Source organism: Protomyctophum parallelum (genome assembly GCF_964188405.1).
Source record: "Protomyctophum parallelum genome assembly, chromosome: 2".
In the NCBI taxonomy this organism is placed as follows: Eukaryota; Metazoa; Chordata; class Actinopteri; order Myctophiformes; family Myctophidae; genus Protomyctophum; species Protomyctophum parallelum.
Genome location: NC_139699.1, coordinates 8,188,224 through 8,208,737, shown reverse-complemented (window position 1 = coordinate 8,208,737; position 20,514 = coordinate 8,188,224). Strand labels below are relative to the sequence as shown.

At 43.8% G+C, this 20,514-nt stretch overlaps 1 protein-coding gene across 1 annotated transcript; it reads left to right on the top strand.

The window, feature by feature from the left end:
* The first annotated feature begins 13,576 nt into the window (after positions 1-13,576).
* On the top strand, positions 13,577-17,583 carry LOC310878281 (uncharacterized protein). The gene is made up of 6 exons (XM_083792532.1): positions 13,577-13,664; positions 14,048-14,157; positions 14,730-14,783; positions 14,959-15,177; positions 15,851-15,946; positions 16,518-17,583. Exons 3-6 carry the CDS (start codon positions 14,730-14,732, stop codon positions 16,815-16,817), a joined length of 669 nt encoding a protein of 222 aa, XP_083648658.1. The 5' UTR covers positions 13,577-13,664; positions 14,048-14,157; the 3' UTR covers positions 16,818-17,583.
* The last annotated feature ends 2,931 nt before the right edge of the window (positions 17,584-20,514 follow it).

Here is a 20,514-nt window from a genome sequence, read left to right as displayed (position 1 = left end):
AACAAAGCCATTATCAGACCGGACCAATCGCACCGGCGTCCTTGCCCTATGCCCATGTGGTTCGTTTTATATATCGGGCGTTAAACAAAAATAATTTCAACCACCCAATCGGATGCAGGCCTAAGTACTTCAGCATGGCCCTGTGATGCGAGGCAGCCATCCTCTCCTCTCCAGCTGAAGGGAGGGATGCCACGTAAGTATTCCAGTCTGTCTCTGTGGAAGCAGCCAGCCCCAGCCCCAGCCCCGCTATAGGCTCAGCCGGGGCCGGGGCCCCGCCGTAATGCAAGACAGATTGCGCGGGGCTCTGGATTGATTTCCTACATCTTGATTTGATATCCTGAATTAATTATTTTAACTTGAATAATATATAAAGGAAAAATAAATGTGAAACACTCAGGGGAAACAAGGGGAGGGCTTAACTGCTGCTGCTGCTGCTGCTGCCGTACAAGCTATATCTTGCTGGTCAATCTCACCCGCGACGCTATGGAGACATATGTGGGTGGTTGGCGCATATATGTAGTATGTGTGCGTGTGTGTGTGCGTGCGTGCGGGCGTTCGTTCGTATGTGGTATACACAGCCACGACATGTGTACTCCAGTATGAATGCACATGTGTGTCTACATGCGGTAGAGCAGCGAGACAGGTCACGAGGGCGCAGCATGTGGTATACGGCATAATGTGTGATGAAAGTTAGGAAGACTTACTCGCCGTTTCATGCCAAGAAGAACATGACTGACTCCAGAGGGGGAAAAAAGAAAAAAGCTGCAAAAGAAGAAGAAGAAAAAAGAAAAGAAAAGGAAATTAAATAATCTTCTATTGGTATTCACAATCTTTCCCCAGAGGTTTAGGAAGCAGCATGTGTGTGTACCGGGTCTGGAATATCTGGGGGGGGGGGGGGGGGGGGGGGGATAGGGGGGGGTCTCGCTCCCTGAAACAAGACATAAAGATGGGGTACATTCGTCACATCACATAGTGTCTGAGTGACAGTGCACATCGGTTATCACCACCAGGCTATAAAATAAAGCGTCACCTGTGATTGTGGTTATGGATAAAGACGAGTCGGTCTTCTTTGCCCCAACATTGTAATATTGTAAACTACAGAATCATCAGCATATAGCTCATTTCCTGGTGCATTGAGGTGCGGGGCGCCATGCGTGCATGTGGCTCATTTCCCACTGTGGTGTCGCTAGAAACATTAAACACCCTCTCTACTCATCCGCTACCTCACAGCCAGAGAGAGGGAGAGAGAGAGAGAGAGAGAGAGAGAGAGAGAGAGAGAGAGAGAGATGAGGAGAAGGAGAGAGGAGGGAGGGGACAGGAGCCCAATTGGAGGGTTTGTGCGGCACCTACCCTTCTCTGCCATCTCTGTCTCTCTCTCTCGCGTTCTCTCTCTCTCACGCGCTCCCTGACAACGAGATTATCATAAAAGCAGATGACTGCCACGCAGGAGGCAGGTGTTGATTTACTGACACCTTCAACCGATCAATCTCGAAGTTAAGATTAAAAGTAAAGGATTCAGGCTTTTCCCTCGCTCCCTCTGTCTTTCCTCTCCCACTAGATCCTCTCATCCAATCTGCCTCCCCTCAATCTCCCCTCCTGGCCTGCCTTCCCGCTATATTTTAATCTAAGTGTGAAATAAAAAAAGGGGAGGCCTTTTACATTTCATAGCTTTCCAGAAAACTCTGGCAAGCATTCATTGTTGCTCCACTTTTGCCTTTCAACCTCTCCGCGGGGATGGGACTTTATGACATGTTTATATATGACGGCCTGCTCTCCAAATGCCAACGACGCCTTCAGACGAGCTTCAGATGAGCTTCAGATGAGCTTCAGATGAGCTTCAGATGAGCTTCAGATGAGCTTCACTGTGATCCTGGAATGCCAAAACAGACCCGTCAAATGTTTCTTATTGACACTGCTGGCTCTACTCACACAAAAAAACTAAACACCGAACACCGAACACACACACGCACACGCGCACACACACACACACACACACACACACACACACACACAGACACACACACACACACACACACACACACACACACACACACACACACACACACACACACACACACACACACACACACACACACGTACTGCAGAATATTTCCACCACTAAAACGGGCATAATTGCCTTTGGGGTATTTTAGGATAATTGTTAAAACTTATGATAAATACCTGACTTTTTCCCTGCCTCGGCCTGTTTTATAGCGAGGATCAGCAATGTCATAAAGAACGAGGCGCTGCTCTTAATCATTGGGACAAATACACCATTAACTTTTGAATTCATTTCCTGAATCTGCATTGGGTATGGTAAACTCCTCATTACGGAGGCAGATGCTTTCAAAGCCAGACTGGAAGGGATCAAAGGCCAGCCAGAGAGGGAGGCACATGGCTCTCTCACTCAGTGTTTTAGCTCATTTTCATTATCATCCTCCCGACTAAAATATCCATCGCATCATGCATTAACAGTTTAAAAGCTCCTCTCTGCCTCTTGAACACCTTTTCACGTTAGAGAACGTCCTCACATATAGCCAAGCTATGGCAGAACGAACGATGACCACTAGTGGCCATCAAACACTTGCCGTAATTATGACAATAATGGCCTGATTGGTTTCCATATTGTGAAGGGAAGATCACGTACAGGAGAAAGGAATATGTCTGCATGCACGCTCGCACACATACTCATGCGTGTGCACGGAATCATCTTGTGCACAATTATCAGCAACTGTAAGAACAGTGGTGCCGGTGTGCTTTTGTGTGTGTGTGTGTGTGTGTGTGTGTGTGTGTGTGTGTGTGTGTGTGTGTGTGTGTGTGTGTGTGTGTGTGTGTGTGTGTGTGTGTGTGTGTGTGTGTGTGTGTGTGTGTGTGTGCGTGTGTGCGTGCGTGCGTGGTAGCATCATTGCTGGTCCAGGCCAGGGAGCTAGTGAGGCCGATGGTAATGTATTTTCCTCCAAACAAGAAAGATTGCTGAATCCCTGCCTCCCGGAGTTGGGGGGAGGTGGGGAGGGCTGGGGGCCTCGCCGTAGTGACACTGGGGTTTCAGGTATATGGATGACCTGAGGACTGTTTCCATCATTCATAAAGCATGGCCGCTGTATACGCGCCGCCCTGACGCTGAATTGATCTTGCAAAAGAAGCAGGGTGGCACGGCGACCACTTCATTAGTCTCCCCGCGCTACAAATCACCTGCTAGGCACTGCGGCACTCAGAGGGACGGCTGGTGGTAGGCTGCCCATGCTACATTATACCAAGAGTAGCTCCTCATAAATCCCCACTGACCAGCTATACCAGACAGGCATTATGAGCCAAATGTGTAGCAATGCAACAAAAAAAAAGAAGAAAAAAAAAGGTTTTCTTCTCATTGTGTAGCGGTTGTAGTAATGTCTTTGTCGAGACAAACGTCAGGGCATACCGTTTCAACGGCAAATACGGCTGCACAGTGGGATCTGAAGCACCGGTATATACTCCTCCATGTTTCATATCCCCATGAATTGCCCCGGAGTTTTCTGTCTTCTGGATATTTCCCTGGCTGGAACAACTTCCATCCCAGAGGGATTATGATTAGTGAGGTTCTGTTGTGCTACTGTTGTGCTGGGCTGTGGAGTTGTGGTAATTAATAGGGCCACTATACCGCCCTCCCTAAGCTGCTGTGCACCTCACACCTGACCAGAAGAGCACTGTCTACTGCTATACTACAGCAAGAAACATTACCACCATTACCATGGTATGGCTGCTCCTATAGGCCTTCTAGAGACGCACCATCCTTCAGCTGCCACGGATATATATCTGCACTTGCGCTGTCAAAATAGTGTATGGAAACTGTAGTGACAAAATATTTTAATATGTGATAAAAATATAGTTTTGTGGGTAAACTTCAAACAATAAAACGGATTATGAGGAGGTACTTAAGGAAGTAGAATGAATGGGCAGGCAAGAGGCAACAGTAGGAAGGAGTGAAACATTGCCATTTATGTATTTTAGCCATCTGAAATTAACGAGATAGAAACAGTTAAAGGGGGGTTGACTTCTTATAGGTATAAAAATGTTTGATACAATTTGATTGATTGATTGATTGATTGATTGTTTGATTGATTGACTGATTGATTGATTGAATATTTTACTAACAACTTTGTTAACAGATGTTATGCTATAAGGATAACCGCACAAAAATCCAGGGGGGGCTTGTTTCAGGGACAGGGGCTTGTTTCCATTGTGGTGCAGTACCCAATTCATCAGTAATACATACAATATAATACAATACAAAGTAAGACGCCCTGATGGTGAGAAGCCACCTCTAAAGAGCTCTAAAGCCACCTCTAAAGAGCGAGGTCGTGCTGAAACAACATGTCTGGGAATGCCCATATGGACCTTTTTTAATGGTTTTTTGTATTTTATATTTTTTATGGAGGGACAGACAGTAGCTGACAGGAAATGGGGTGGAGAGATGGGGGAGTGACATGCAGTAAAGGCCGTCGGGATCGGGAGTCAAACCCGCGGCACACTGCCAGACTCAGACTAACCGGCCAAGGTGCCTGGACCGCTGAGCCACGGCCCAGGCCAGAGCTTTTTTAAAGTTGTCGGGCTGGGTAGGGCGTAAAATGTGTGCTAATTAGCCCAGGTATAGGGCCCAGGTAGGGCCGGGCCTTCATTTTCGGGCCTGAACTGTAGTTTTATCCGGGCGTGGCTGTGCTAATAACTTTGGGGCGGGCCCGTCTAGAGTTTGAATGGACAGGTATCAGTAAAAAAAAGAGACATCGAAGAGGAAGGACGAGTGGGGAGGGATCAACATACATAAATATCAGAACAGGTCAGCTCTAAGATCTAAGGGTTTGAGCCAGGTCAGATGTGGAGTTGCTGTCCGGCTCCATATACATCATGCCGATCTAGGTGATGATCCAGTCTTCTGTATGGCTATTGGCTATCCAGTGTTTGATGAGGTCAGTGTCGTGATCTTCATGATATGGAGACGGCCATATATGGAGCGTGTCACGAGGCTTGATGGACGGATAGACGGACGGACTGATTGACAAGTTTAGCAGGTTTTCATATAGTAATCAACAATACAACACAATACATATTGTTAAAAACAGGTATGTAAAAGTATCAAAAGGTATATTTACAGAGAAAGGAGGGGTGGGGTGGAGGGAAGAGGATGCTACTACCAATGTGTTCAAATGTGCTAAAGCTAATATAGGCCCAGTTGTATTTTTAAAGTCAGCCTTTATTGTAGGTTAGTTTTGAGTTTGGGTAGGATGTTTTAATGGGTTTGGCAAAGTTTACACGTTTATGCAGCATAATAATAATACATTTACTGTCACTCTCCCTCATCAGTCATCATAACTTATAAGCCATTATTTTTGCATTGCTCTCTAGACTAGACAGCCAGTTTGGAATTCATCACATCAGCTGAAATTTGAAATGTAACTCTCTTCCTTTCTATAAAACATAACATGGGGTTGTTTGCCAAGTACACTGCAGCTTTGTAGCCAACCTCTGTCTCAATATTATGAAATACTGAGCTGGGTAAGGTAAGAAAAAAAAAGAAATCACGTATTATGGTAATTCACACTAAAATCACTACATACGTACAATATTACACAGATGTGGAATTCTACATATAGGCTACTCAGCCTGTATTTATATATAATTAGTCTCAGGGTAAAACCATGGACCCATAAGAGTCCATTTCGGTCCGTCCTTGAATTTTGGCCCATTTGGGTTCCATTTTTACACTCTCTAAGTTAAATGAACACCTTTGTGTTTGTGTGTGGTCTCTTTATTGTCAGCGTAATGACACCAGGCGGTCACAGAGAAGACAGAGCACTCACTGAGGACCCGTTCTGTGATCTCCGAGGAGGCGAACAGCACAGCAGCCGGCCAGCAGCAGCGAAACAAAGTGCAGGGGCCTTCCGTGTACACAAATCTTGTCAATGGTAATTGATCGCTGCTGGTCACCCGCACAAGACCCGGGACGAAATCAAGTGGCTTCTCCATAAAACAATGTCAAATATTGATGATATTTCTCTTCCCCGACTCTGAGAATGAATAGCCTCATCCCCCCCCCCAGCAGTTTTGATGAATGTTTGTTATTGCCTTTCCCTCGTCATTGTTGTTCTTTTCGGGCAGAAGGGGACGGAGCGGTGATGCAGGGACGGTCTCACACATTTCTTTCTAACAACTCACAGGAGCCAAAGCACATCACGGTCGGACGTCATTTGATAAATGGAACGGTGTCTCTCTTCGCATTTCGCAGGATGACTCAGTGACACTGTCTCACGGCGCTAATGTGAACACAAATAAAAATAAATAAAAGTGTTCCTATTCCTTTCAAAAAGTCAAACAAAGTATGAAGTATAAAGTGATGCGCCATCCTGTGAGAGGGTTATCTAATAGTCCAATAAACAGGCTGTAGGCCTACACTTAAAATTATGGATTCACAAGATCTGGCATTTATTGATTGCCCACAATTATCCCAAATTGAATGGTCATGTGATATACATATGAACAGCAAAGACATATATGAAAGCAAATACGACCTGTTACATCACGAATTCAGATTCGATCATATCAGTCCGCAGATCGGTGGGGCCCCGCGAAGCGCAGGCCAGAGGGTTAGTCTGTCCTGGAGGATTCTGACGTGTCACTCTTTTCTCAGACGCTATATAGGAATCTCTCTCTCACTGAGTGACCTTGCATGCGCACAGCTCGGCTGCACACTCATAAAAGTAATGGTAACTGCTTAAAGGGTCTACTTTCCCCCATCAAAAGCAATATCCGATCCGATGAGAGTGTTTACGTGAGACTGCACACAGAATAACTCTTCCTATACCTCCTTCACAGTTGTTACCGATGATACTAATTAATGCTCTGCTGTCTCGAATCTTTGAACTCCTGGACCGCCATAACTCTGAGTGTACAAATGGAACCAAATGGACCCTATACACCCGTACAGGGTTTTCAAACCCACTAAAGGACACTTTACTGGTGTGTGCACAATTAGCAGCACCCTGACTCTGGTTTGACCAGACTGGAATAGAGCCTTAGTATCATCGGTAACACCTGTGAAGGAAGTAGGAAGTTATTCTCTGTGCATATAGAGCCCATTGCGTATAGATCAGGGTGAGAGTCTGTTAGATTGCATGATAAATGCACTCGCTCTCTGTCTCTCTCTTAAAGCAAATTCTTCCCCCATTCCTGTTGTCTGTTTAAAGTTGCATGGCCCCCTGCAGCCTTCTACACTCTATTCCCCTCGCTGTCAGCGTGAGAGGTCTAAAAGCCTGTCTGCTCAGCTGTTCCACATCACAAACACTTTGTGTGTTTGTCAGTTTGGGTCTCCGGGACAATGACAACAAAACCAAAAGAGAAAAAAAGAGACGTGTGGAAAAAAACACAACATATGGAGTTAGTTGTATGATGAATATCGGAACGGACAAGCCACGTTTGGGGTGACAAGTGGTGCTGGAAAACACACTCTAAGAGTGACACGCAAAGAGGCACGTCCATTGACAACCCCCCCCCCCCACCCACCCGCCTTCATATTGTGTCTCTCACAGGCAAACACACACACACACACACACACACACACACCCACACACACACACACACACACACGCACGCACGCACGCACGCACACACACACACACACACACACACACACACACACACACACACACACACACACACACACACACAGTCTAACGAAAGCATCAGAAGGATAAGCAAGCATCAATTATTCAGTCAACTCAGTGTGTGTGTGTGTGTGTGTGTGTGTGTGTGTGTGTGTGTGTGTGTGTGTGTGTGTGTGTGTGTGCGTGCGTGCGTGCGTGTGCGTGCATGTGCGTGTGTGGCGGGGGGGGGGGGGGGGGGGGGGGGGGCAGGACACACACGGGCAGATACAGGGTTGAACAAGTCCCTCAAGGTTAGGCTCATTTGAAGAACGGGGCCAGGCTAAACGCCAGACGGCGGCGATACTAGTGCTCCGGAGGCCCCCAAGGGGAGGCGGTCTCCGGTCTGTGTTCCAGTGGAGCGGGAGCCATTTCCACAGCCAATCACCTGGAAAGAGAAGAACTGTCTGGACCTGCACGGGGCCCTGAAGAGAAGAACTGGACCCACACACTGAGAGAGACCCAGGACCAAACAGCCTGCACGGGCCCTGAAGAGAAGAACTGGACCCACACACTGAGAGAGACCCAGGACCAAACAGCCTGCACGGGGCCCTGAAGAGAAGAACTGGACCCACACACTGAGAGAGACCCAGGACCAAACAACCAGGGATCTATTTTGTTTGTCCCTCCCCCCCCCCCTTCCCCCCCAAAAAACTAAAAGTTGCAAGGGGACCCGCATACACCAGATTAGTGTTTGAAAGAAATACCAGATCTATACAAGCTTGTAGATCGGCTATTTTCACATTGCTGATTAATACAGTATAGGTTGAAAGTGCTCATGTAGCCTATATAGTCGCTTCTATAAGACTTGTTTTCATAGACCTGGTTGGGTTTCTTATTTCTCTCACAATATCAGCAACATTACAAACAGCATCACACTCCTTTTCAGTGTTGAACAAAGGTAGGCCTAACTCAACCCCGTAGTACTTGTCTTAAGGTGCAAGCTACTTACTTAAATCAGGGCTGCCATATTTCAGAAAATGTCAAGAGTGAGACTCTATAGTGACTTAATGTGTTCGACGCCGTCCGAAGGGCGGCGGCGGAAAAAATTGGCTTTTTTTAATGTCGATTTGGCCCGTTTTAACGTTGATATTTAACCTTTTTTTTTTTTTTTAAGATATTTTTTTGCGGCTTACGCCTTTTATTGATTTTTGAAGGGACAGACAGTAGGCTGACAGGAAACGGGAGAGAGATGGGGGGATGACATGCAGTAAAGGCCGTGTCGGGTCCGGGAGTCGAACCCGCGGCACACCGCGACTGGATTACCAGTCCGGTGCCCAGACGGTTACGCTACGGCCTGGGCCGATATTTAACCTTAACACTGATGTCTTCACCTCCATGCCAGCTGCTCTCCCTGCACTGACAGCCTCCTCATGCTTATATAAATGAAAAAGATATCTATCTATCTATGCTCCTCAGACCCAGCCAGCCAGCCAGCCAGCAAGCCACACACATAGTGCTCAGACACAGCCAGCCAGCAAGCCACACACATAGTGCTCAGACCCAGCCAGCCACACACATAGCTCCGTAAGGGAGTGGTTGCACCACTCAAAAAATCTTCAAAAAACTGAAGAGGCTACTGGAGATTGGAGAACCTGATTTGGACATGATCTGATGCAGGACAATGTCACTATGACAGAAAGAGAAGATGGGTCTGGCCACATTCATTCACCCCATAATCTCAGTGGAAATTGGGGAATATGTCAGAAAACTGGAATGTGGGAAAATTCCTTATTTTTACATTTTCTTAGTTCAAACACATCTGTGGGCTCTCTCTCTCTCTATGAACAGAAACAAGTCGCGATGCAGCCCCTCCCCCTTCACTTCACTTCACACACACACACACACACACACACACACACTCACACACGACTTTGTCCCTATAATGTGCACGGGCTATGGCACCGTTCCACTTCCTCATATCACGCAAGTATAGAAGAGAGATAGTCACAGGTCGCTTACTCACTTGTTGTAACTTGTGTGGGCTATATTGTCTTCCATGAAAAATATTTCGAAGCGATGTTAAACTCTGCATGGCTCATTTCCATGCGTCAAACAGTCAGGGACCCTGCTGAAGATTTGGTCCACTGTTTACCCTCCTGCATCAGCGCTGCATGCAGATCGGCTATTTTACCGTTTGTGAGGAGCGTGCGTTATTACGCGGCGGAGCCGCAGAGAAAATTGTTATTTATCATTATAATGCGTGTGAAATGGCATGTGTGGCGTGGTGCGTGGTAAAGGGTTAAATTGCGTGACTGTCACACTCAAAGGGTGAGACATGGCAGCTCTGCTTAAATGCTTACGTTACGTATTAAAATGAAACAAACTACATTTTTTATTCTCATCTATATACTGTATGGCTCTGAGAATGGAAGTCCTCGTTGACAAAGCAATGCTGATTGGCTACAGCCTATACTAATGAGTGATTAGGTTCAGCTGGTTTACTGAGCACGTTTTTACTTTGTTTGACGCGAGGAGCAGTTTATTTTTCTCTCTGACTGTGCGTGTTAATGACAGTAAAAGTAAGTGTCATATTATTTATTGTAGTATGGTGCTTTCCTTTTACATATCATCATGTTGTTATATATATTGTGTATGTTTTGAATATATGCTGTATAATGTGATATACTTTATGGTGAATTACATATGTCTGATGGCTGTGCTGTCACTGCCATACCTACTGTAGAAGGTTTGAACAGTATTTTGCTCAAGAATAATTTGAAGATAATTTGACTAAGTAAAGAAGCTCCTCTCCTCTCAATTCATCCATAGTGTACCAGCTCTACCCCATGTGTAGAAGCCTATAGTCCTGTGTTTCACTATTTCTTAATAGTACACATCAAACACAGTCTTTCTTGCTGTTATGATTAGCCTATATTTTCTGTACGATTAGAATGTATATGGTATGGTATGGTATTTTCTAGTGTATGTGCGAAAAATGTGTTTTGCACATGCAGGAATATTGTCACTGACAACTCTGCTCTTTCAAAACATACCCTTCTGTTTTGCATGCAGTCAATACTCTGTTCTCCCTGTTGTGTCAGGAGAACGCAGGCACGCACGCACGCTGCACGCACGCACGCACGCACGCACGCTGCACGCACGCACGCACGCACGCTGCACGCACGCACGCTGCACGCACGCACGCACGCACGCACGCTGCACGCACGCACGCACACAGTGTCTCTGAGGAGAGATGCTCTGAGACACATGTTGCTAGGACACAAGCACAGAGTGGTAGCAGGCTGTCTGTTTGTGTAGGGTGTATGCATGAAGTGTGTGCGCATGTGTGTGCGTGTTGGGGGGTTTGTTTGCGCCTGTTTTTCTGTGTGTGTGTGTGTGTGTGTGTGTGTGTGTGTGTGTGTGTGTGTGTGTGTGTGTGTGTGTGTGTGTGTGTGTGTGTGTGTGTGTGTGTGTGTGTTGCAGTCAGAGTGATAACCCGCCTACACTCAAAAAAGTAAAACAATCGCCTTGTAAGTACGACTATTAAAAAAAGGTATATTAGCTTAATAAAATCTGTGAATATCACTTATGGGATCCTTTTAGTTGGATATACAATAATTAATGAGTAAAAATCCAACTGTTATTTGTGAGTTAAATGTACATCTATTGTTTTAGTTCATTTCATGAAAATAAATGAGTATATGCCAAACTGGTAATATTGGTCAAATATATATACAAGTCTCAGTAAGTTTCCATCATAATATTTGAGAATGGAGTAATCATACAGATCAGTTTGAAGAAATGTAATTATTACTCATTCCTACCCAATATTATTAGTAGATACGGTATCTACTAATAATATTGGGTTGAAATGATCTAAGATACCCATTAGACACGCCTACCTGCCTCTTATTGGCCAGAGTTCATAACAGCGATGAAAGCCGGACCGATACGAGTCATCCCGAGTGGCAGGCTGGCAGCCATTACAAAATTTACAGCAGAAGCAGCAGCTGAGCCGCGCCACGCAAGTGAAGTTACAAGAGAAGTTCTCCTTCATGGTAAGTAGCCAGCTATCAAATGTTAATTAAATGTTGACCGTGTCTTCATACTTTTTTTTTGGACCGGACTAAAGCCATGGTTTACATGACGCTCGTATAGGGCTAGCAAAACTAACAACTGTCAAGACTAAAGAGTGCATGCTAATTTTCATTCAGCCCCACCATAACGTAAAGCCTGTGGTCGTCGACACTATACACATAAACTACACATGTTTCAGCCATGTACATATACACAATATCATGTTAAAATGCATAGAATAGCCTACACATTATTTGCGAGGGAAAGTTCGCGCCGAACGGGAAGGGCTCAGGGCTGCATGGTAATTGTAGTTCATTTGACTTACGATTGTATGTATGGCTCACTGAAAGAACTATCAAAATGGCCGCTATAAACGCGGGCTTATTTATTATGTTGAATTCTATGCTGTAATACTAAACTAAACATGCTTCATCTATACAGTAAACGTTAGACGATAAGCTTGTTGTTTTGCGGTGCCTGCGTGCGGTTCATGTTTTACGTAGACCAGCAGTATAGGCTATAGGCTTGAGCTTTTAGAAATATTACTTTTGCTAAGGGGGACATAGACCAACAGGGGAGCCCACGACGGGACGGACGGCCGCGACCGGGCGTCGCTTAACGGGGGAGGATCATGAAGAAGTGACGCTGAGGAAGCGACGCCATGGGCCGTCGGAGCCCCCCCTAACCGACCGCAATAGGCGGAACGGGCTGGCGGGGCTGCGATATTAAACATTTTTCAGGGAGAACTCTTGGGGCCTCTACGCAGCTGCGTAGTTTGCGGTAGAATGCGGTGAATAAATCTGCAGGCAGCGTCAGACAGTGCAATTACATGTGGACATTGTCATCCAACACAATCATTGGAATTATAAACTGCATGTAACGAAATGCATTTAGATCAGTGCTAAATGTCTGTTAGCAAAAGTAATCATTCTAAAAACTCAAGCCTGCTTGTGAGCTTGTAGATGAGCTATATTTCCACATTTATGTTTTTAAAGTATACGGTGTAAAGTATACAGTTTAATGTTGGTTAATGTTTGTTTTGTAGACTGTTGAAGAAATCACTGCAGCCAAGAGCCAACATCAGACAGAGTGGACATTGTCAACTATAGCCTGTAAGTCCAGTATCATTAAGGCATTATTTTTATGTACTAGCCTACTACTAGCCAACTTCTTATGCTGCAATCACACTGGCAGATGCAAAAGATACAAAGCTACAAACATTGGCTGTATCTTCATGTCGCTCACTTCCATTACAAAATAATAGTAGACTAGACTGTATCTTTGCATCTGTCCGTGTGACTGTGATCGCAAGATTAGGTATTTGACTATTTATGGACTAAAGTCCTGTATAAAAATGTATGTTGCTTTGTCTGATCATGTGCATGTCTGCATATTTGTCTGTAGACTCTGTAGGCATCAATGTCTGGCTCCTTCTCTGTTTGATTCTCCTTCCCTGCTGCTGCCAACAATAAAGCCTCGTCACTGCTTGACCTGGGTTCCAGGAGGTAACAACCGTAAAAAACACACACAATGTATTCATAATTTCATATATACATCGTTGCTGTTGGGCAGAAACCTCATATCTCCATATTTCAACGTTTGATGTTTTGTCACCAATACTACAGTGTCTGCACAAAAGTAACAATAAATAGCCGATCTACAAGCTCACAGCATGTCTCATTGCGTTGTGTGCATGCTTGTAAATCTGCTATTTCAGCTTTTTGGGGGTTTTAAACTATTAGTCTTTCTGTTGCATTTATAAATATTGAATCAATGAAAAGTATTGACAAGAGCTAAGGATTGAACAGTGTGCCTGATGGGAAATGAACAGGGTTTCATTTTTGTGTATTTAGTCTTATTTTCTACTGTCCATGTCTTCCAGCTCCACCTCAACTCTTTGTCTCCCGGTGGCTGTCCCCCAGGGCCAGGCATCTAGACTCATACAGACAGCAATTGAACAGTCTGGACAAACAAGTGAGTGGATACCTTACTGGTACGACACTGTTTAATAATTGTTTTACAACCTTTCTATACAGTTATTCAACTATATTCCTGAAACATTGTGTTGCAGATAGTATTCATTTACCACTGCGTTGTCTGCTCGCTTAAAGTAGCAATAAATAGCCGATCTACAAGCTCACAGCATGTCTCATTGTGATGCGTTGTGTGCATGCTTGTAAATCTGCAATTTCAGCTTTTGGGGGGTTTTAAACTATTAGTCTTTGTGGCATTTATAAATATTGAATCAATGCAAAGTATTGACAAGAGCTAAGGATTGAACAGTGTGCCTGATGGGAAATTAACAGGGTTTCATTTTTGTGTATTTAGTCTTATTTTCTACAGTCCATGTCTTCCAGCTACACCTCAACTCTTTGTCTCCCGGTATGCTGTCCTCTTTGCCTCCCGGTGGCTGTCCCCCAGGCATCTAGACTCATACAGACAGCAATTCAACAGTCTGGACAAACAAGTGACTGGATACCTTACTGGTACGACACTGTTTAATAATTGTTTTACAACCTTTCTATACAGTTATTCAACTATATTCCTGAAACATTGTGTTGCAGATATTATTCATTTACCACTGCGTTGTCTGCTCGCTGCCTTATATGAACACAGCTGCTTCAATAATTCTTCCCTGTGTAATATTTTGATCCTTGAGGAGGATAATTAAAATGTTGAATCATTGAGATTTTACAGTTGGGACTCAGTAGATGTAGTTTATCAGTGATATGGATTTGAGTGGTGCCTGACGGCTCCAACTGCTATGTCCATATGTATGTCCTGATGAGTACGAATTGGGGTTGATTGGGCTGATTCAGGTCACACACACAGCAGCCATAGTACAGTGTACAGTACGAGTTATACTGTAGAGTATGAGTTGTACAGTACAGTACGATGCATATAGTTGCATCGCTCAGTTCACACAGGTGTGATTTTTATAGATTAGTTGGTATGACAAATATTAGTCAAACTCATTTTTGAAAGAAACATTACATCAGTCTGTTGGTTCCCTGTTAACACCTAGTGTATCTCTTCTAGATGAGCGTCAAGGATGTAAAGGAGAGATGGCTGGCCTTGTTTGATGCTTCACAAGTGAGTAAATTGGATTCTTGTAGCAGGGTTCAACAGAAATGACATCCTGCATGTGACACACATTTACATTGTATTTAACCAATTGTACCCATTCCTGGAGCAACAGTGGTGGAAAATGGATGTACAAGATCACAATGTGTTTTGTTTTTCTCCCTTCCCCTCATCTGTTTTTCAGGTCAGCGCAGAGTTCAAGTTGATCACTACAATGAAGCTTGAGCCGAAATTCATGGAGATGTTGGACCTCCACACACCTAAACTGGACCTCTACACACCTAAACTGGACCTCTACACACCTAAACTGGACCTCTACACACCTAAACTGCTGTCCATGTTCCAATCTAAGAGAGGTGCTGTAGGAGAGCCACATCGGGCAAAGAAGAGTGCTCTGCTTCAGGTAATAAACCATTTAGACCTGAGGATGATTCTTAAAAACGGCTTCTAAATCAGAAAATAGCAGATATGCAAGCTCACATTGCATCTCACTGAAGTCTGTGAACTTGCAGATCTTCTATTCTCGGTATTCATTCACTTTAAAAAGCTAGAACAAAGTTTGTGTTGTAATTTCCTTGACATGTTGTAACTTCACATGCGGGTGAGAAATGTTCCTCATTGACTTCCACTGTAGTATCTTGCCTGTAACGCAAACCTGTCAAATGTCCTAGATCAGTCCCATTAAGTTAATTACGATCACTTACTTTAGATACTAATGTATCCTAAACAGTCATCACTATGTCTCTGTCCTGTCCATTCCCTGATAGACGAAATGCATGTCTTAATAGTCTTGTCAGTACTAAACCCCTCTTATTCCTAAACTTCTTTGCTTTTTTACTATTTTGAAAAACATTTTTGTTCATTTAGATTGGCTAGTTGACCAATTTTGTTTTTCAAAAGAGTAAAAAAGACAAAGAAGTTTCGGGATAATGTGTTTAGCACTGGTGGAAATGGGGCCCTAAATGCTAAAACTGTGTGCAGACAATTGAAATGGTAGACTTTAAAGTTGGTAAACAAAAGCCCAGCTTGAATGTGCAAAGTAATGCATTGTATTAAGGATAAAACTTTGTCTGCAGAGTGGAAACCCCATACAGCTAACCAGAGGAATCGTGATCAAGTGCCTCATCGACCATCTGGGAGAAGAGCCTGGTGCCCTGATCAAGGACGTTGAAGTTAGTAAAATAAAGTATTTAACAATTTGTAGTTTTAACTAATGTCATCATCATGGCTAATTGTGAGACAATATCTCAAACGTGCCAAGAACGGCAGAGTGAGGAGCTTGTTTTGTGAGAAAGTGTCCAGAGAATCAGGTTGTGAGATGGCATGTCTAGTGCTACTGCAGTTCAGACATGTGTTCCTACATACTAAGTAAGGTCACGATACACTCAGGTCTGCACTGCACATGGATACAAGTTCCATAGCAGCATAGACGGCAGCATGTCTTAATTATGGAAGCATGTTGTACAGCAAAAATAGCAGATCTACAAGGTCACAAATTGGCAATAGAATACATGTTTACAAGCTTCTTCCATGAACATGAATGGTCTCAATCTGGCCTCAATCTGTGATTTCTTCAACTGGTTGGTTGGCAGCAAACGTTTTCAATTGCAAACTCAAGACACTGACGGAGGTCCCACCCAGAGCAGGGAATTGTGCAACAGTAGTAACTGTTTAGAATGATAATACCGTGAACATCATCATTACGTTTTTATTTATGAGATTCTATTTTTACAATGTGTGCAGGATGCTGGTGTCGATGTAGAAGAGGAGTTGTCGGGGGAACTGATGACTATCTACAGTCTGCAAACTCAATCACCAGCTGCTGATGTAGGTATTGTTATTGAGGGCATCCCTGTCCTCAACAACCTCGGCGATATTAGCAGAGCCTGCTGCTATCTCCTGGGACTGACCTACGTGTTTGACTTGAAGTACCCCAAGAAGTTCAAATACATCTTGGAGGTTTTTCAAAAGGTACTGCTTGGACTAGACCCTCAACAGCTTACACCCAAAGTGCAGACACTGAAAAAATGTCTGCTTGGCTAGTGTCCTGACTGACAACTTCAGTTTGAATGTTTTCAGTGGAAACAGATTAGTAGGGAACCACATCACATACGACACTGACTGATACTGCACTGTTCAAAAGGAAAGCCTATTGTATAAAGCATACAGCAGCATGTCAGATCTGTGCGTCTGACAGACTTGTTTTGAAGTGGAGGTGCTTATGTGTACACGGTGCATATAGCCAATTAGAATGTATTAATCTGTACAAACCTCACCGATAGACAGTAAAACGTTATTTTTATTTTTTCTATATTAAGAAATTCTTCCCCATTTGACCTTCCTGCTTTTTCTTTTTTTTTCTTATACAGTAATGGGTTATTGATTGCTCCAAGCACATTACTTTAAAAACTAACATTTGTTGCTTAAAGGGCCACAGTTCTTTTATACTTAATGTTCATTTGTCTGGGTCTTGTTAAATAATGCTTTTGGGGTTCATGTTTTTCGGTGCTGTACAATTTTACAACTACACCAGGTTTTAATTGTATGCGTGTTGGCTGTTGACCAACTATACTTTCAATATGGTGTCTGCATGTGACCATAGATGAATGTTTTCAAAAAAGAATGGCAGCTATTTTTGCTATGATGAAGTAGCCTATCAAATTGTGTGTGTGTGGTATAGATAATCAAATTGTGTTTTCAGGTGTGTGCGCATGTTTGTAGATCGGCTAATTTGGGTGCTAGACACCGGCATGCAGGCAAATTAATTAACCTAAACCTAAAATGTTTATGTCAAGTATAGTGTGACGTGTGTGTGTGTGTGTGTGTGGGGGGGGGGGGGGGGTAGACAATCAAATTGTGTGTGTGCGTGCGCGACTGCGCGTGTGTGTATACGGTATAGTTTCGGTGGGACACCGGCAGGTAATTCATTAAACCCAGCCTTGACTAAAAAAAAAGTCAAATGACCATCCTATCATGTTTGTCCTCTCAACTATAGTGTGCGTGGACTTTTGTTTTGTTTTATTTACCTGCCATGGGCAAGGAAAATGTTCTTTAATGTTGTTGCAGACAACAATTTGCACATTGTCTAAGGAAAATGTTCTGTTGCAGAGAATGCATACATTGTTTGTACTTATACGGCCCTATCTTTCGCCACTCCTTATCCCTGAACTTATTTGCCATTTTTTACTATTTTGAAACACACTTTAAAATGGTTCAACTAGTCGATCGTCAAAATCATAAAGAATGGCAAATAAGTTTACGGATATGGGGTGGCGCAAGATATAGCCCATAGTAGGAAATGTTTAATGTTCTTAAAATGTATTTGCTGACATTGTAATTTGCACATTGTTTCGTGTGGCCAGACTGTTTCCTCCCATACAGTATGTGAATGTTTAATACTTGAATGTTCACTTTGGTCAATTAAAAACGTACTTATCTGTATAATTGCATTGTGTATTCTCTTTGACAAAGGTAAATACAGAATTCCTTTTTGATTAAAATACTATGAGTTGAATACAGTTAAAATATTGAGTAAATGTAACGCATATATTTTATTAAATCATACACTCGTATATAGTTAAATCAACCTATCAATTTCAATCCCATATACTCAAATTTATATGTAATTTTAACCTAGGTTTTCTAATGCATATTAAGTTTATCTACTCAATTATTGTCATTTCAAGGTGCTAATGCATATTAAGTTTATCTACTCAATTATTGTCATTTCAAGGTGCTAATGCATATTAATTTTATCTACTCAATAATTGTCATTTCAACCTGCTTTAATATATTACTTGCACTTACTTAATTTTTAAGGTAGATTTTACTTGATTTCATAGCAGTCAAGTTTACTCGATAATTAAGGGTGTAAAAATGATTCACCAATATATTTGGGTAGATAGTAGTTTCTGTTTTCTGAGTGTAGGAGACTCAAAAGAGGCGGCTAATGGACTTGGACTGCGGAGTGCTTGTCACACAAACATTTCTGCTGTCACAGCACTTTATCACACATAATACACAGAGAGAGAGAGAGAGACACACACACACACACACACACACACACACACACACACACACACACACACACACACACACACACACACACACACACGTCCCAAAGCAGCCATTTGTTCATGCTATATAGCAGAGAGAGAGAGTGGATGGGAGGGGGAGCAGTCAGTGAACAGAACAAAGCGGAAGAGACAGACAGAGGGAACAGTTATGTTTTCACTGTTGCTTTTGCAAATGTGACGTGACGACATGCGAGAAAGAGAGGCCTGCTTGGCACCACGGGGCTCCTGAGGGACTGCATGCATACCGCGTGTGCGCTTCTTGCGTGCGTGCGTGCGTGCGTGTGTGCGTGCGTGCGTGCGTGCGTGCGTGTCTAGCTCTAGCAGCATATCACAGGAAAAAGTAATAATTGATGTCCAGTTTAAGAGGTTTAAGAGTCAGCGAAGCTCCCGCTGGTCATCACTCGAGGATCTGTCATTCCCCTATAGTCAAATCAGTCAGTGTTAAGGACATATGGGCAACAGATCATTGTAAATGCTTGAAATTCAGATAATGTAGCAAAAATAAACTACAGAACAAAAAAACTAAGAAAAAGAAGGTGGTGTGTGCCGTGCGTGCACCCCTTGGGGTGTTGGATTCGCCTCTAGGGGGTGCACAAGAGGAAAAATGTAATGACGGGTTAATGGGGTATAATTAAACCATTACACTGTCAGTGCGAGTGTGTGCGGTGTGTGTGTGTGTGTGTGTGTGCGCGTGCGCGTGCATGTGAGTCTATCATCGATGTGCTGAAACTGACACAGAGGCAGTTATAACCCCCGCAGATAATAATAATAATAATAATGCTGCTGGTAATAGATTTTTATCAATTTGGGCTTGTTTAAAGGTGTGTGGAAATGGGGGTGCATCAACACGGTTGGGATCTAGAAGGGGGTGTAGGAGGGGGGAGGGACGTCATGACTCACATGTATGCAAGACTCACATGTACTGCAGTTACTGCACGTATGCAGCCAATACACAAGGCGCAGCCAAATGGAAACGGTCCTGGACCATGGCATGCACCATGGCATGTGCAGCGCCGGTCGGACAGTCACTCACGTCCAGACCAGACATCCCCCAATAGTGCGGGGACATTCAGACCCAAATTACCCTCCCTCCGGCGCCTATGACTTGCAGACACAAAGGCCTGTGACATTTGTAGTATAAGTATACGTATATTTCGTGGAGTCGTTTAACTCGCGAGTGTAAAGAAAAATGCCGGGTCCCAAGAGTTAAAACGAACACTCCATATTCCATGGAGTACATCTCAACGTATTACCTCTGTTTTTCTCCAACTCTCCTTCACTGCCTCATTCTTCAGCCCCCCCCCCCCCCCCCCCCTCTTCCAATACTCTTTTGGACCCTGTCTGTCTGTTTCCCTCCAGTTTCTCTCTCTCTCTCTCTCTCTCTCTCTCTCTCTCTCTCTCTCTCTCTCTCTGCATGGCTGGACTAATTGAGTATCTAAACAAACTAATTAATCACCGGCGTCCGGAGAAGACGGACAGGTCCAGAGAGGTGATGTTCATCAAATCACCCCCCTCCCCAATTTGTTTCCTTAATCCCCTTCCTGCAGTTTATTTTGCTGAACGTGCACATTCTCTCCCTCTGCTCACATCTCTCTGCCGTGGCCAAGGTTATACCCGTACACATGCTCATTCACTATTTATGATTTTGCATAGAGGATAAGTGT

Coding starts and splice junctions, on each gene's coding strand:
- LOC310878281 (XM_083792532.1), top strand. CDS start 14,730: ATGAGCGTCAAGGATGTAAAGGAGAGATGGCTGGCCTTGTTTGATGCT. Junction 14,784..14,958: donor CCTTGTTTGATGCTTCACAA/GTGAGTAAATTG, acceptor TCTGTTTTTCAG/GTCAGCGCAGAGTTCAAGTT. Junction 15,947..16,517: donor CCCTGATCAAGGACGTTGAA/GTTAGTAAAATA, acceptor CAATGTGTGCAG/GATGCTGGTGTCGATGTAGA.